The sequence below is a fragment of the Protomyctophum parallelum genome, assembly GCF_964188405.1.
Source record: "Protomyctophum parallelum genome assembly, chromosome: 5".
In the NCBI taxonomy this organism is placed as follows: domain Eukaryota; kingdom Metazoa; phylum Chordata; class Actinopteri; order Myctophiformes; family Myctophidae; genus Protomyctophum; species Protomyctophum parallelum.
In genome coordinates this window covers 6,995,216-7,010,142 of record NC_139702.1, presented here as the reverse complement: position 1 = coordinate 7,010,142, position 14,927 = coordinate 6,995,216, and the positions used below count along the sequence as shown (strand labels likewise).

At 40.1% G+C, this 14,927-nt stretch overlaps 1 protein-coding gene across 1 annotated transcript in view; it reads left to right on the top strand.

The window, feature by feature from the left end:
• The first annotated feature begins 869 nt into the window (after window positions 1–869).
• rbm20 (RNA binding motif protein 20) overlaps window positions 870–14,927 on the top strand; it is a 78,879-nt gene continuing 64,821 nt past the window's right edge. The window contains exons 1-3 of the mRNA XM_083765911.1: window positions 870–916; window positions 1,433–1,567; window positions 3,217–3,335. Coding sequence (XP_083622037.1) covers window positions 3,277–3,335 — 59 coding nt within the window. The 5' untranslated portion in view covers window positions 870–916; window positions 1,433–1,567; window positions 3,217–3,276. The remainder of the gene's footprint in view (window positions 917–1,432; window positions 1,568–3,216; window positions 3,336–14,927) is intronic.

Below are 14,927 nucleotides of genomic sequence, written 5' to 3'. Positions count from 1 at the left end.
TAGGAAGCAAAAAAGGGAAAAGATACATTATACAGCGAGGGGAAATGGGGGGGGGGGGGGGGGGGGCAATTAGAAATACTTTGGTGTTAAATGTTTCTGCGTGTGTGTGTGTGTGTGTGTGTGGGGTGGGGGGGGGCAGCGTTCACAACAACAGAGACCCATTGTAATTGATAGCCCTTTCTCTGCTATGGTTATAATAACCACGTCTGACCTTCAGAGTGTGTGTGTATGTGTGTGCCTGTGCGTGCGTGCGTGCGTGTGTGTGCTCGCTCCACATGTCTTCATGCATGTATTTGTCCTGTCTGTGTCTCACAGGGTCACATAGCATGCTCAATTCGCAACACAAATAAGGCCTAACCTAATGAGGCTAAAGGTAGAAAATTAGAATAGTTTTAATTATCACACTGAGCCCATTAAATGACTTCACACATGTCAGCTTAAATCCTCAGCAAAATAAACATTCCCCCTGTTCATGGGAATGCCCTCCTCCAGAATGACATTCCCAGCTGCACCAGAGCAGTTTGTGGAAAACTGATCGCATGGAAAGGGAGTTGTTCTTCACTTAACACAGTCTTATCCTGGTATTCAGTAAATGCCAAAGTCCAGCAGAATGTTATGGTTGTCTGTGTTTCACTGAAATATTTCTTTACTGTTTTCATCCACTGACAAATGCAAGAACTAGACACCTCTGACACATTGTTCCTATAAACACAATAAAGAATGTAGCTTTATTTTCCCTTGTTGAATGAATACATAACAAATACATTATTACACTTTTACATTTGCGTACTAGGCGGAAATGCTGGTGTTTTATCTTTCTAACAGCCACGTTTCCTCTTTAGGAGAGAATAAAGAAGAAGACGTCACTGTTGGATCAGCAAAAGACCTTGAAATGTATGTCCGTATCCAAAGCATGGTGATAAAACATCTAGTTTTTGTTGTGGATTTGTTCGAACAAAACCAATTTCTTCATAAGCCACCTATTTTACGCCCTTACATAACTCAGATACGAACATAATACACACATATGTATAGGCGTAAAAGAGGTGGATTATGATGACCATGTGTTTCACAGCCATGTAGCCACACTCTGTAGTCGTAGCCACTTCATACTACAGTGGTATCTACTTTCTCACAAGGCCAAAAATAAATGAGGGGATTGTTATGCTGTGTGTGTGTGTGTCTATCTCTCTTTCTCTCTCTCTCTCACTCACACACATGCACACACAAGACAGAGCGATTTTCTTACACTTGTCAGCAAGGATTTTGACACGTTTTGAACCTTGCTATTCATCATTTCAACGGATCATGTGCAGATAGAGAGAATGTTGACCAAGAGTTGGTGGGTCTACCATTATTCATTCTCACTTCTGCTGTGCTATGACACCTGAATTAATTATCTTATCACGTCTTGTTTTATCTGTCTATCTAGTAGTGACGAGGAGGCTGTATGTCACAGCCAGGTTCCACGGCACTGCTGCTGAACGGAAGCCAATATGCCTTTGTCAAGAGTCATCAGTGATTGAGATATCAGTAGAGCCAGAATGGAACTCTACCCCAGAAGACAGTGAGTAAAGTAAAACACTATTGTCCCTTGTCAATAGGAGTGATTGAGTCTGATACATTAATCTGCAGCTATATGTTTTATTCTAATGTTCAAATCCTCTTTCCTGATATTTCATTCATACCGGTATATCCTTTTTGTTGGATGATTTCATCCAAATTTCAATACAGTACTGAGGACAAATTGTAAGTCAGTTTTCATATCATATCATATGTGATATGTGCTGGACTGGTGACAATGATCATTTCTGGAGATTGTATAAGTATAACATAATCATCATCACATCAGCATTATTATCATCATCATCATTCATCATCATCTGTGTTGCCATTTTGCATTTTCTAGTTTGTAAAGAAAGGGGGAAAAAATAATTGTTACTCCTCGTGAAAGCAGTCATTGTACATTGAAATGTGTCGTTTGGCAAACTGCACAGGAAACTCAGACTTAAATCCTCATACTAATCCTGTGGAAACAGCCTGCGTTGCCAGCCACAATATTATCCTCCCGAATAACCATTCCCTGATTCCGTAAACACAAAGCGACCAATCACCCGGCTCACCGCAGGAGCTTAGCTCTCCCCTTTGGGTAACATGCTCTCACCGGGACACATGCTAATGCACTCTCTCTCGCTCAGTGCTATTCTTCCCCTGGTGGTAATTTATTACTGAGAGCGAGGTGTTCCAAGTAACGATTTGGCTCCCAGATGTGAAACTGCAGACAGTTAAGGCCACCACAATATGCGAATAATCTTCACACGGTGTCCAGGCGACTGGAGACGCCCCATCATTTCTCTAGCAGCTAAATTGATCCCGACACCTACTGTAGAGTGACTGATGGCATTCTTAGCACACCAGACACCACCATGCTCCCATGTCTAGCCAGCTTTTGTGTGTGTGTGTGTGTGTGTGTGTGTGTGTGTGTGTGTGTGTGTGTGTGTGTGTGTGTGTGTGTGTGTGTGTGTGTGTGTGTGCGCGTGTGTGTGCGTGTACGTGTGCGCGCGTGTGTGTGTGTGTGTGTGCTGTAGAGGTGATAATTGGGGGACTCTCTTGTCCCTGTTGTTGTGCTGTGCGATACTATTCCATTAAGCAGGGGCTCCCAATTGGTCCAGCAGTGCCTTTCAACTCAACCCCTCCTGCCCCCCTCCCCAAAGTCTAACTCTTCTGTCATTTCCTCTAAATCTTCACTCAACCTCCTAGCCATTTCCGCTTAAAGGAGTTCTGAACTAGTTTTGTATGTGTGTTTGTGTGTTTCCTCCTGCTTGACAGCTAGGAGAAGATAAGCGGCGTGGAGCGCGTGTTAAATTGAAAGAGAGTGGGAAAGAAGAGGCTAAACAGGGGGGGGGGGCTTTACTGCCATTGCTGCTGTCGATCAGGGGGTGGTAGAAACGCAGAGCCCCTGCCACAGTGGTCCGCAGGCACGGCTTCTCCACGCTGGTCTGGTCTGTCTGCCTCTCTGTCACCTCTGTCATCACAGGAGAAGAAGAGAGAGAGGGCTGGGAAAGAAAGTTGCCTCATCAGGATTCGCTGTCTTTGGACTTGTGATAGTTTATTTTTGAGGGTAGGGGGTTGGGGTTGGGGACAAGGGGAGTGAGTGTGAGCCAGTAGTAGCGTGCTGCAGGTGGTGCTAGAAGGTTTGTTTTTGTCATGCAACAGGCCTGGGCCCAGAGCGATATCCAGGCACTCTACCAAAGTCTCAAGAACAGGCAAGGGAAAATGCTTGGGAAAGGACATGAAGGATACCACCCGAAGGCATCCAATGAACTTATGCAGAGGTAAGGGCAAATGTGTTACCAATATGCTGTATATATAGTAGGGTTGCTGCATATTGGAACAGTCTCCATTCCGCAATGTGGCTGCATGAAAAATGAATTTGTTCAAGGAGGATTTGGGAGATGGCAGTAGTAGAGTATATATCTTGCCATAAGTAGCTGAAAGTGACTGCAGAAGATGAGTTATAAGTCAGTATATCCTCCGCTTTGGAATGCTTCATTGTTGGCTGTAAATGATGGATGGTCCAGATGGAATCACCCACTGTGATTCTGCCCAAAAAAGGGAATTTATTGAATTTTGCCCTCATAGTGTTTCCCATGAGGCAGTTAGATTCTACAGAATCTATGAAGCCTGGCTGGCACTGACATGTGAAATATAAACCAACCGTTCACCAAAGGGTTTGCCTCACAATTTGCTAGAATGTATTTATTTTAAATAATGTGAGGACTCATTTAAAATGCAGACTTCAGAATAAATAATTTCATAGGTTAAATGCAAGCTTAAATTGGAGAAGTGTTAATTTTACACTTCCCCTGCTGTAGGCCTACAGTATGTGTCCTCTAAGTCTTTATATCAAAGTAAACTACCAGCATTTATTTTTAAATCATTTGCTAAGACGATATTACAAAATTGTTTGCATTTGAAGTAAGAAAATAAATAGGTGAAGGTATAAAGTTTTAATATAAAATTAACTTATTTGATAAAACTAGTCTGTATGTTGCTGTAGTTCTGACTGGCATTGTCTGACAATCACGACATAATAGATTTCTAGTAAGCTAAGCCATTATTTTTAATTGTTAAAGACTAGATATGACACACTGTAACTAAAAGTGTCTCATTTGATGAAATGTGTGTAACAAATTCCCCCTTTAGCCAAGCAAATTTTTTTGTATTGAGGAAATATATATATATATATTGAAAAGCATTTTCTTCTTGAGATTTTGATAGTGACAGTGAGTGACAGTGAAAGACAGAAAAGCTGGGAGAGTGAGAAGGAAGCAAAGGGCCTCGGGTCATATTCAAAGCATACCTATGAGGATATATTGAGGAATATTAAATTCATTAATTATTCAGTTAGAATTATTTTGTTGAGATCTGTTTTCATGACATACTTTGTTGTTGAAAGCTACAAATTAATTACTGTGTGTGTGTGTGTGTGTGTGTGTGACTGTTTTTTAGTCTTACATCTTCCTTTGGTTGGGTTATGAATTCCTTACTTTTAAAAAGAACAGATTCATGTAAAAATAATAAATGGCACTAGCTTAACATATAATCTTTTGTTCTGTCAACAGTAGGGTGAATTTAAAGAGCTAGGTAAGATAGTGAAATTGAATGTGATCGAACATGTTACTGTCATTTTATTCTCCCAGTGAAGGTAAATCTGGGTGGTACTATCTTGGTGATATATATATATATATATATATATATATATATATATATATATATATATATATATATATATATATATATATATATATATATATATATATATATATATATATGTTTTGTATTAGGATGATGGATATTTAAAATAAATTGGGTTAATGGAATATATTTAAGAGGCAGTTAAAAATGTGTGATTTATTAGAACTGACACCTTTATGCTGTCTACGTGGCTAAAGATAAAGTATTTGTCGTGATTAATTTACCTCAACTACATAATATGGAAATGTAGGTGAAATGGCATGTAAGGTATCTTACAACAACAATAATTAAATAATGCTAAATTTAGTTTCTTATTTAGAGTTGGTTATTCTGTTCACATCACTCTACTTTCTAGGAAAAATATCATTATATCACAGCTTTACCATAATTGAGCTGAGCTGCTGTAAATGTTAAGTAGCAATGCGTTCAGGTCAGGTCAAAAGCACCACAGCAACACCCTGCTGTATGCTGCTCTTTAACAGGCCTACTTGTCATATTATTATTATCACAACTCATTTCTTTTAACATATTACAAGCTAACTAGACATGTAATCTGTAGGCCCCCTGGGCAGAGGTTTTTCCTTTACTGGATTCTTACCTTAAAATAGTATCCACGTTTTCTTTCGTCAGAGGTTTGCTCTGGATTTATGGAAAATAAATGATTTTGAGGTTGCATGTGAACAAGTGTGTGCTGGTGGTGGTGGGCACCATGTGGGTTAGTCTGCTGTGTGCTGGTGCAGGTGGGCACCATGTGCGTTAGACTGCTGGTGCTGGTGGGCACCATGTGGGTTAGCCTGCTGAGCTAAGAAAGTGAAAGGTTAGAGCGACCCATTTATGGCTTCGCACTTGCAGTCTGACGTTTCTATTTTAACACTTTAACACATTAACAATTTATGTACATACATGTGTCCCCACACGGCGTCCAGCCATTTTTATTATGTTTTGGTATCTGTCTTTCAGTATCAAGTCTACATGATTTATGACTGTAGCTCTGCGCCACTCTGTTTGACACCAGGCGTGTCAAGTGTGTAAAGATCTTTATCTTAAAAAGTTGACTCGTGGGCGGCATGGTGCAAGTTGCCGATTGAAATCATTTTAAATACCTCTATAAAAGTAAGCTGTAATAATTACTGAGTCATGTTATGCCACTTACATTATGAAATTCTAAATATTTAACAATTACATGTAGTTATGCAAATAACACCCCCAAATTTGGAAAAATAAATTAGAATTTGACTGAAAAGTTAATAGCTGTTAGATGAGAGTGAGATATGATGGCACACATAATGAACTGAAATCACCTTGTAATTGTTCCAATTTCCTCTTTTTGTTGATTTGTTGATCTTGTAGCATGTCACAACACTTAACATTGACTATTTAAAAGTAGTGCTTGAAATATTATTTTCTATATGCATTCAAAAGGCATTTGGATTTGTGTTATTACATTAGATAATTTACATCTTTATATGCATAATTATCCTCTTTTGAAACAAACAAACAAAAACAACAAAGGCTTTCAGAATTAAGACAGCTAGCTGAAATAATGATCAGTTATCTGGCTAACTGGATTAGTCCCAATAATAACTTACATCTTTGTTTGTGTCGCATTATTCCATGGAGAATGAAGAACCCTAAAACAAATAAAATACTTGATCAAAATTAAATAAAACAACTCGCTAAGCAATCACAATATAGTCCACGTTGTCATGTATCCAGTCGCTCTACCAGAACACCCTCTAAAACAGTGAAGGAATGCAACACGAGTAAAAGATCTCCATAAATTCAAGGCTTCACAGGGTGAGTTATAGATAAGGGGGTGGTCATTTTGGGGTGAAGTATTCCAGTAAAATATGAGTTGAATAACATACATTCAGTCTTAACGTAATGATCACTGTGAAATACATTCAGTCTCTTAATATAATGACTACTGAGAAATGCATCTACATATTTCCAAAGGTGTGCTAATCTGAGCTTTGTGTTCTAACATTGATTAGCAACGTAAGTTGAGCTGCAATTGGCCCAGCGTCAGCTGAGCTACATTTAGTGTACTTTTGAGGGGACAGAGATACAGACAAACCCAATCTATAGATGCTGGCCCCTTCAGCACCATGGCATAACAAATTGTTGGACAAAAAAATGATAAACTTCTATATTGCCATTGTTAGAGAAGAAATATGTCAATTCAATAGGGTATATCTGACTACCTCTATAATTTATTTAGAATAATTGCTAATGTTATGCTATTTGAGTATAACTTAAAAGCTTAATTTTTAGCACGGTTAAGACAGCTAAAATTTTTCATGCAATTAATACCCATGAAACCTCCCTCAAAGTGTAAACCCAAATATTTATGGTGAAACGATCACTGTTTGTACAATTTGATCCTGTGTGGTGGCGCCGTGTTCTCTTTGACTTAGAGGTCTGGTGTAATCCTGCCTGGCGACTCAGCACCTGTCACGGTTTTCAACTGGTCGGGTTCTTTACTTCTTCACATTTACTTCAAATATTTAAAACGGCTACGTACAAGAGTGTGTCCCTCCAAACAAGACTTCAGTTCAGTTCACTATTTTAGTCTTATGTGGTGTCAAGCAAAAATAGAAGATCTTTCATCACAAAATGTTGTGAGTCTATATACCTTCTATTTTTACTAACTCTAACATTTAAAAAATGAAAATGTTTAATTATCATAATTTTATACATTTTGAGGGAAAATTGTAAAAGGTTTCACCTATAACATGCTCAAAATAGTAAGTGGACAATACTCATTTTATCTTCTGTGCAATATATATGCAGATTAAAAACACAACTAACGCAAGACTAATCTTCTAGCCTCAGTGTTTCCACCTAACCTACTATTAGTATGGTATTTTAGGTTGTGATGACTGTGACGGATTTCACGCCAACAGGTTTGTGGGTAACAGTAGTATTAGTATTAGCATTATTAAGATGTTTGGACCTGCAGGGTTTTCACCTTTGCCATCATCTGTTTTTATTTATTTATTTATTCTCCATTTTGTTCTCTTTATCAAATCCCAGCTGCTGCCTTTATATCACTCTGGCAGCTTGTCATTGGAGGGGAAGTTGCCTCTGACCTCTGGCAGGGCTCTGTGCTGGCCAGTGCACATAGGAAATACACAAATAATGGAGTGTTTTTAAGTGTGTATATCTAATCTATCTATCTATCTATCTATCTATCTATCTATCTATCTATCTATCTATCTATCTATCTATCTATCTATCTATCTATCTATCTATCTATCTATCTATCTATCTATCTATCTATCTATCTATCTATCTATCTATCTATCTATCTATCTATCTATCTATCTTTTCAATGTCAGGGGCGAGACAACTTGTTAAACTCTCCTTGCCCTTTGATAGCACCGATCTGTGAAAAATGCCACAGGAAAGTTAAAACCCTGTTGGTCTGCTGTCTGACAGGAGTGTTTACATTCAAGTCACCTCTCTTTCTCACTGGCTTTGTGGAAGGTGTGTGGTTAGTGTGGATGTGGATGTGGAAGTCATAGTCATGTGGATAGTAGTGCTAAAAACGTCACATTTGGAACACCTAATTTGAAGACGGCAAATGTTTCTTTCTTCTAGCACTGATGGTAAATGGTCATTTGTAGTCAATCAGTTTAGCATTTCCTGTTGTCTTCCTTTGAAATGCTTATTAGAGGGTCTGTGAGAGGGTACCCGGAAGTTATGCGAGAACGCCTATTGAGTGGCCAAAAACGAGTGGCCTTACCATACATCCAAACAGAAAAGTCCTATCTGATTGCATTAAACAACATTAAACTCACTTTTGCCAGTCACTTTGCCACTCGATTTGACACTCACTTTATGCATGTGCAATGCATATCCTCTATAGTAGGACAAGAAGAAACAACCATATACCTGCAAGTTTAATGCAGATTCAAGACATTGAAATGTTTTCTACAATAGTCAACAGGTGGTTAAAATGTGGTCAGAAATCTAATAATTTAATCATGACACACAACTATAACTACTAACTATAATAATGCATTATTTATTTGTCATTTAGAATAGGAAATTATTTATTTCCACTTTTTTCCAGAATTCCCCACACATTTCTGTTTCACATTAGTTTCGTCACCCCAACAGGAGGACATATCTCCACCCTACTACATCAAACCGTGAAGGCGCTGCCCCAGGCCATAGAAAGGCTGACGGAACGGCACTGATTTGTTTGAACTCATCTGTGATTCCCATCAGCGACTGGTGTTAGAAATTATCTTTGGCTATTAGACACGTGTACAGCACATCGGACACTGCTGCAATTCTAATGATTGCGTGAACTCATCTGTGATGCCCATCAGGGGACTGCTGTTGGAAATGAGCTTCGGCTACATACATGGGTACAGTACATTGGACACTGAAGGGGGAAAAAAGCCCAATGCTCTCAACTAGTGGGGCGTTTTTAATATATTTTTTATCCCACGATTTTGTAACCCATTTTTCACCCCTGTGTCAATCATCTAATGTGATCCTGGGCTCTATACACACCCTCCACCAACCTAGTCCCCATACATGGGGGACAAGGGGAGAGCAACGGACTTGAACTCATGCTTCCTTCATGCCTGAGTGTCCAAGTTGCTCCTTTACACCTGACAGGAAGGAGTTTCCCTGGTTGGACGTAGCACGTGGAAGGAATTTTATCATGCATTTAAATGCATGATAAAATTGAAAATGACAGGCAGAATGTATTTTATATCACATATTTCATATCCACTAAGGTGGAGGAGGAAAGGCCATGGTGTCACCTAAACCAGCAGGGTTCCTCTGTCTTTGGTGGGCATGAGGGTGGCAATGATGGTGGAAATACAGCAGGTGGTTTTTACTCTATGCATATACAGTCAACTGACATTCGTACAGCACAGCTGTCAGCCAGGCCCAACACAAAACGAACACTGTACAGCAGAGGTGTCCACAGTTTTTGTCCCAGCTTTGTGTGTCTGTGTGTCTTCTTTTCCTTCCTGCTTTTCCCTTCAGGGGTCGCTACAGCGAATCATCTGCCTCCATCTCACCCTGTCCTCTGCCTCCTCTTCTCTCACACCAACTAACTTCATGTCCTCTTTCACTACATCCATAATTCTTCACTTTGGTCTTCCTCTAGGCCTCCTGCCTCTGAGTTCCAACCTCAACATCCTTCTACCGATATACTCACTATCCCTCCTCTGTACGTGTCCAAACCATCTCAGTCTGGCCTCTCTGGCTTTATCTCCAAAACATCTGGCATGCGCTGTCCCTCTGATGTACTCGTTCCTGATCCTATGCATCCTTGTTACTCCCATGAGGGAACCTCAACATTTTAGTCTCGCGCTACCTCCAGCTCTGCTTCCTGTGTGTGTGTTGTGTACCACGGAAATGATTTGATTGGCTGAGCACGGAGTGTGATGCTGTCCCGGGGGTTGCCTGTACTTTATGGAGCTGACAGGCCTTGTTACCAATCAATCAAGTCACCTTAATGCAAGCAACAGATGCCAAAAAGAGGCGTTTTGTGATTTTTGTTTCTTTTTTAGAAATATTTTAATAAAATAAGTGGTCTACTTGCACAGCCTTTGTGATCCACTGGTAGATCATAATTACCTTTTGGGCACCCCTGCTGTACAGTGTAGTACAGTGTAGTCAGTCTCACATAGCCAGATGATCAGAGATACTTCTGGGGAAATCAAAATTCTGTGTATGAACACAGAACAAATCCAGTTCTAACAAACAGGCTGCCCAATAGCGCCTTTGCTTCTGTGATGCTGTTAATGTATTTAAAAAAAGAAATTGTTTCCACTCAGTTTTAGCTCATTCATTCATTGAATTTTGATTTCACCATCCCGTCTATCTCTTGTCTGGTTACATACAGTGTAACAGTGTTGGTAGGCCAACTCAGTGTCATAGAAATGTGTTAAACCTAAACTATCTGGGAAACCCTTCGGTTTCTGCCTCTGGGTGCACCACCTCCTTTGTTTGTTTTTTTTTGTTTTTTTTAGATTTTTTTTTTTTTGCGGCTTACGCCTTTTTTTATTGATTTTTGAAGGGACAGACAGTAGGCTGACAGGAAACGGGAGAGAGATGGGGGGATGACATGCAGTAAAGGCCGTGTCGGGTCCGGGAGTCGAACCCGCGGCACACTGCGACTGGATTACCAGTCCGGTGCCCAGACCGTTACGCTACGGCCTGGGCCACCACCTCCTTTGTTGTGTAAATCCTAGAGCTCGGTTTGGCTCCTCCCCATTCTCAGTCCACTTCAGGTCTGTGTTTATTCCTACTAACAACAACACTACATGGTTATAGGGCAGTGGCTGAGAGAATACATCCCACTTTTGAGAGTAATGATCTCACATGGGAATTCAGAAAAACAAGAATTTATAATACTTTGGCAAAGGCTCATATTTAATTGCCTAATAAAAGTTGACATTTTCCTGAGTCAAACAAATGGTTTGGTGTAATTAAGATGAAACATGGAGGTAGCCATCTATCAAAAAATGTAAATGTATCTTACTTTGCAATTTGTGCTTCTAAAATGGCCACAATTATTTCTCCTTGATGAAATGGAAGGTGTGAAGCCTCTCTTGCTGGTACGACGCCCATGCCTCACATACTAATAGTATAGACGACTGACGATTGTTTAGCGAGTCGACTTAAGAGCTCTGTGACAGCACAGGGAGGCGGGGGGCTGTTTGAAAAGCACAGTGTTTGCTTGAACTGTTACTAGGCCAAGAAAACACATATTACCCAACATTCTTTTTTTGTTGTTATTTCGGAGATTGAGCACAGGTGGTGTGTAATCCCACCGCTACACGAAGGGCCAAAAGTTTAGCCATGCAGTCATGGCGGTGGTATGATGGGGGGGGGGGGGGGGGTGCTGGTGCGGGTGATGAATAAACAATGCTCAACGTGCCTGTCGCCTCTTATGAAATGTATTTGGAAATACCATTAGACGGGCTCTCGTGACATTAGCATAATGCGCTAACTTCCCCCGGGGCTAGATGGTATCTATCTCTTCGGTGACAGCTTGCATGCCGTGGCACAGCAGTAAGGCAGCCGTGGTCTTACTGTTACAGTAAGACTACTGCTGCCTTACAGTACAGTACACGCAGGACTGTTTGTGGTAGAGATGATTTCTTATAACCCCTTCACTTACATAAATTATATTCATTTACTGTGACACCTCCCTGAGGTGTCCCCCCCCCCACCTCTCCCTCGCTGTGGCTTTGGAGCCTGTGCATGTGTTCATTGCCGTGTTGACACGAGGCAGCAACTGGGCCTAATCTTGATGTTAAATGGCTGACAGTTCTATGGCACCACCAGGCATCCAGAGACCTCTGTAAGGGTCACTTTAATGGCAATGCAGCATTTTATCTCCTCTCCCCTGACCCCTGCCCCCCTGCTCTGCATGCATGAGCTCAGAGATGATAAATTCTCGCGCTAAAGAAACTGAAATTAAAGCTCCATTCAGAGAACTTATCTAATTATAAATGCACCAAGTCTCTGTGTGTGTGTGTGTACTGTTGTAATTCACGTAACTCGAGAACCGCTCGCCCCACCGACTTCAAATTTGACACACATGTTCCAACCCCACCACAAGGAGTGCAGTGCCCGGTGTCGACTGGAGTCGGTCGGATTGCATTTCCAACTTGGCCAGTGCACAACGGGCACCGCTGCAGAGGCTCCAACAGGCACCACTCTATAGTTTCTATGAATAACGCATTATTTTAACCTTAATCTGTATGATAGAGTATATTAAGACAATAACTAGCACATCTGCAGGTTGGAGGTGGTCTCTACCCTTTTCACTGAGGATTCTTTAGATCCCGGTTTCTGGTAGGACACCTTCTAGTTGACAAGTAGGACTGCCTGAAGCTTACAGGGCAACCAAGTGGGGGTAGACATGTGATTTATTTTGCGGGATAGCCGGGTTCCAATCACTGTCTATTGTATACAATAAAAAGTACAATATACAATACACAGTATACATACAGACATAGCAAAATGCTTTCACTATTTGAACAGTGGAAGAACTTTTTTCAGAATTGAAGCCTCTCGACTGGAGTTGTGAGAGTGAACCTGCTTTTGTGACAAGTCATTTGGGCGAATGCACCTGATGCTGTGCATGCAGTGTAGTCCTTCTCCTGGTGGGTGGAAATAACAGCCAACTCCTGCATCTGTGTGATATGAGCGCAGTGACAAGTTGACAACTGGGGCTTATTCTTGTTTCCAACTGCTTCTAACTGCTTGATTGGACTGGAACAAAAACTTTTAACCGGCACAGCAATCCATAAGCATTTTTCAGGAATTATGGCCATACTGAACTTCTAATAAGAAAGATTATGGGCTATATCTGGTGCCACCCCTTAACGGTTATGGCAAATAAGTTTAGGGATAAGGGTTAAGGCTTAACCCTTATCCCTAAACTTATTTGCCATTTTTTTTACTATTTAAAAAAACCTTTTAAAATAGTTCAAATAGCTGATCTACAAGCTCACAACGTGTAGATGTAGATTGGCTAGTTGAACTATTTTAAAATGATTTTCAAAATAGTAAAAAATGGCAAATAAGTTCAGAGATAAGGGATAAGGGTGGCACAAGATGGAGCCCCAGATCTCTAAATGTCTTTCTTCCTTTCTCTGTATTTCTTTGTAACTGTTCATTATTGCTGCACAAAATGTGTGAGGAATCAAAACAACCGCTTTACTCTCATATAGACATAAAGACATGGCAATTAAAAATAATCTTAAAACTTGTGTATCTTGTGATACTGTGAGCCCTGATACAAACATGTCTGCATTGTAAGAACACGCCAACTGCTTTTTATCTCTTTAGTCGGAAGCTTGAAACCTTTCACGTGAAGCAGGGTGTTTTTCCATGGCTGCATAAAGAACCGTCACTGAGGGGTTTATACGTGTTGAGTTTGTAGTCTTAGTGGGGGTAACTATCTGGAACTTTGGGAATGGACAGAATTTAACAGGCTTATAGTCTCTATCAGAGTTAACTCCAAACAATGAGACAAGAGCTATACTTAGTATTTCCCGCTGTGTATTTTTACCAATGCACAACGAACGCAGGCACTATTGAGAGGCATACATTTGTTAATGCTGAAATCATCGTTCTATGTATTGTTTAGACTATACTATAGGGCTGTTTTATCTTTTCAAATAATGGGCATTTAACAAATTAACTCATTCAGAGGAGTGAGGGGTTCAGTAACTTGCTCAATGATACTTTGATATTGTTGTTTATGGGATCATGCCTGGGACATTAATAATACACAGCATGAGATTATAGAGTCAATATGGGCCATCTCGTCAATGCATTGCCAAACCTTGTTCAGTTATCACACATTCTTATTTAATGGTTGTCTAATACTAAATGTTAATTTCGTAAAATGGTTTAGTAAGATTTGCTACATTTAAAAATAAAACATTACCTACCTTGTTGATTGGCAGATTAGTTAGCTTCCCCGCTCAATATCAAGATTGCAGTCGTTTATCCAATAAAAGTTTTACACTTGCTGTAATGCAAAACCGCCAAACTCTAATGACCAAAAGTAACTGGCTGGAGACTTCTTCTCAAATGAAACTTTTAGCATAGCCAGCTGACAGTAAACTATAAAATAAGTGTTCATTTAACTATTTTATTTTTTACAAATGGGGGTCCATTTGCTTGCATTTGTTCACTCTGAGTTACAAATGGATACATGAACACTGAGGATTTGACCGTGGAACTGCAGTCCTGCAACAGTGTTTCATATTTCACATGGTCAATAAAGTGTCTAATTCGGATTCACTGTAGAAACGATATACTGTATGAATGAAACCATTTTATGATGTCTTGCACTAGCTTCCTGGATAGTATGACTGTGCTAAGGATTAGCGGGATTAGTGTGATGGCCTGTTCACCTAAACTTTCCTAGCAGTTTCCAAGTATGCACAGATATCCAAGTGTGCAAAGCTAGCAAAATCAGTGTGCTATCCTTTCAGGCTAATTCCCTTGGCGCCAGCGGGGATGAGTAGCCACAATAACTATTATAAAAAACGAAATCTTTGACATATTGATCAGCCCTCTCAATTTCAAGTTCAATTTCAAGTGCTTTTTTTCTCCAAAAAGTTACATTTCAAAATTGTAGTCATTAGAGTGGTTCTATAAAGAATAAT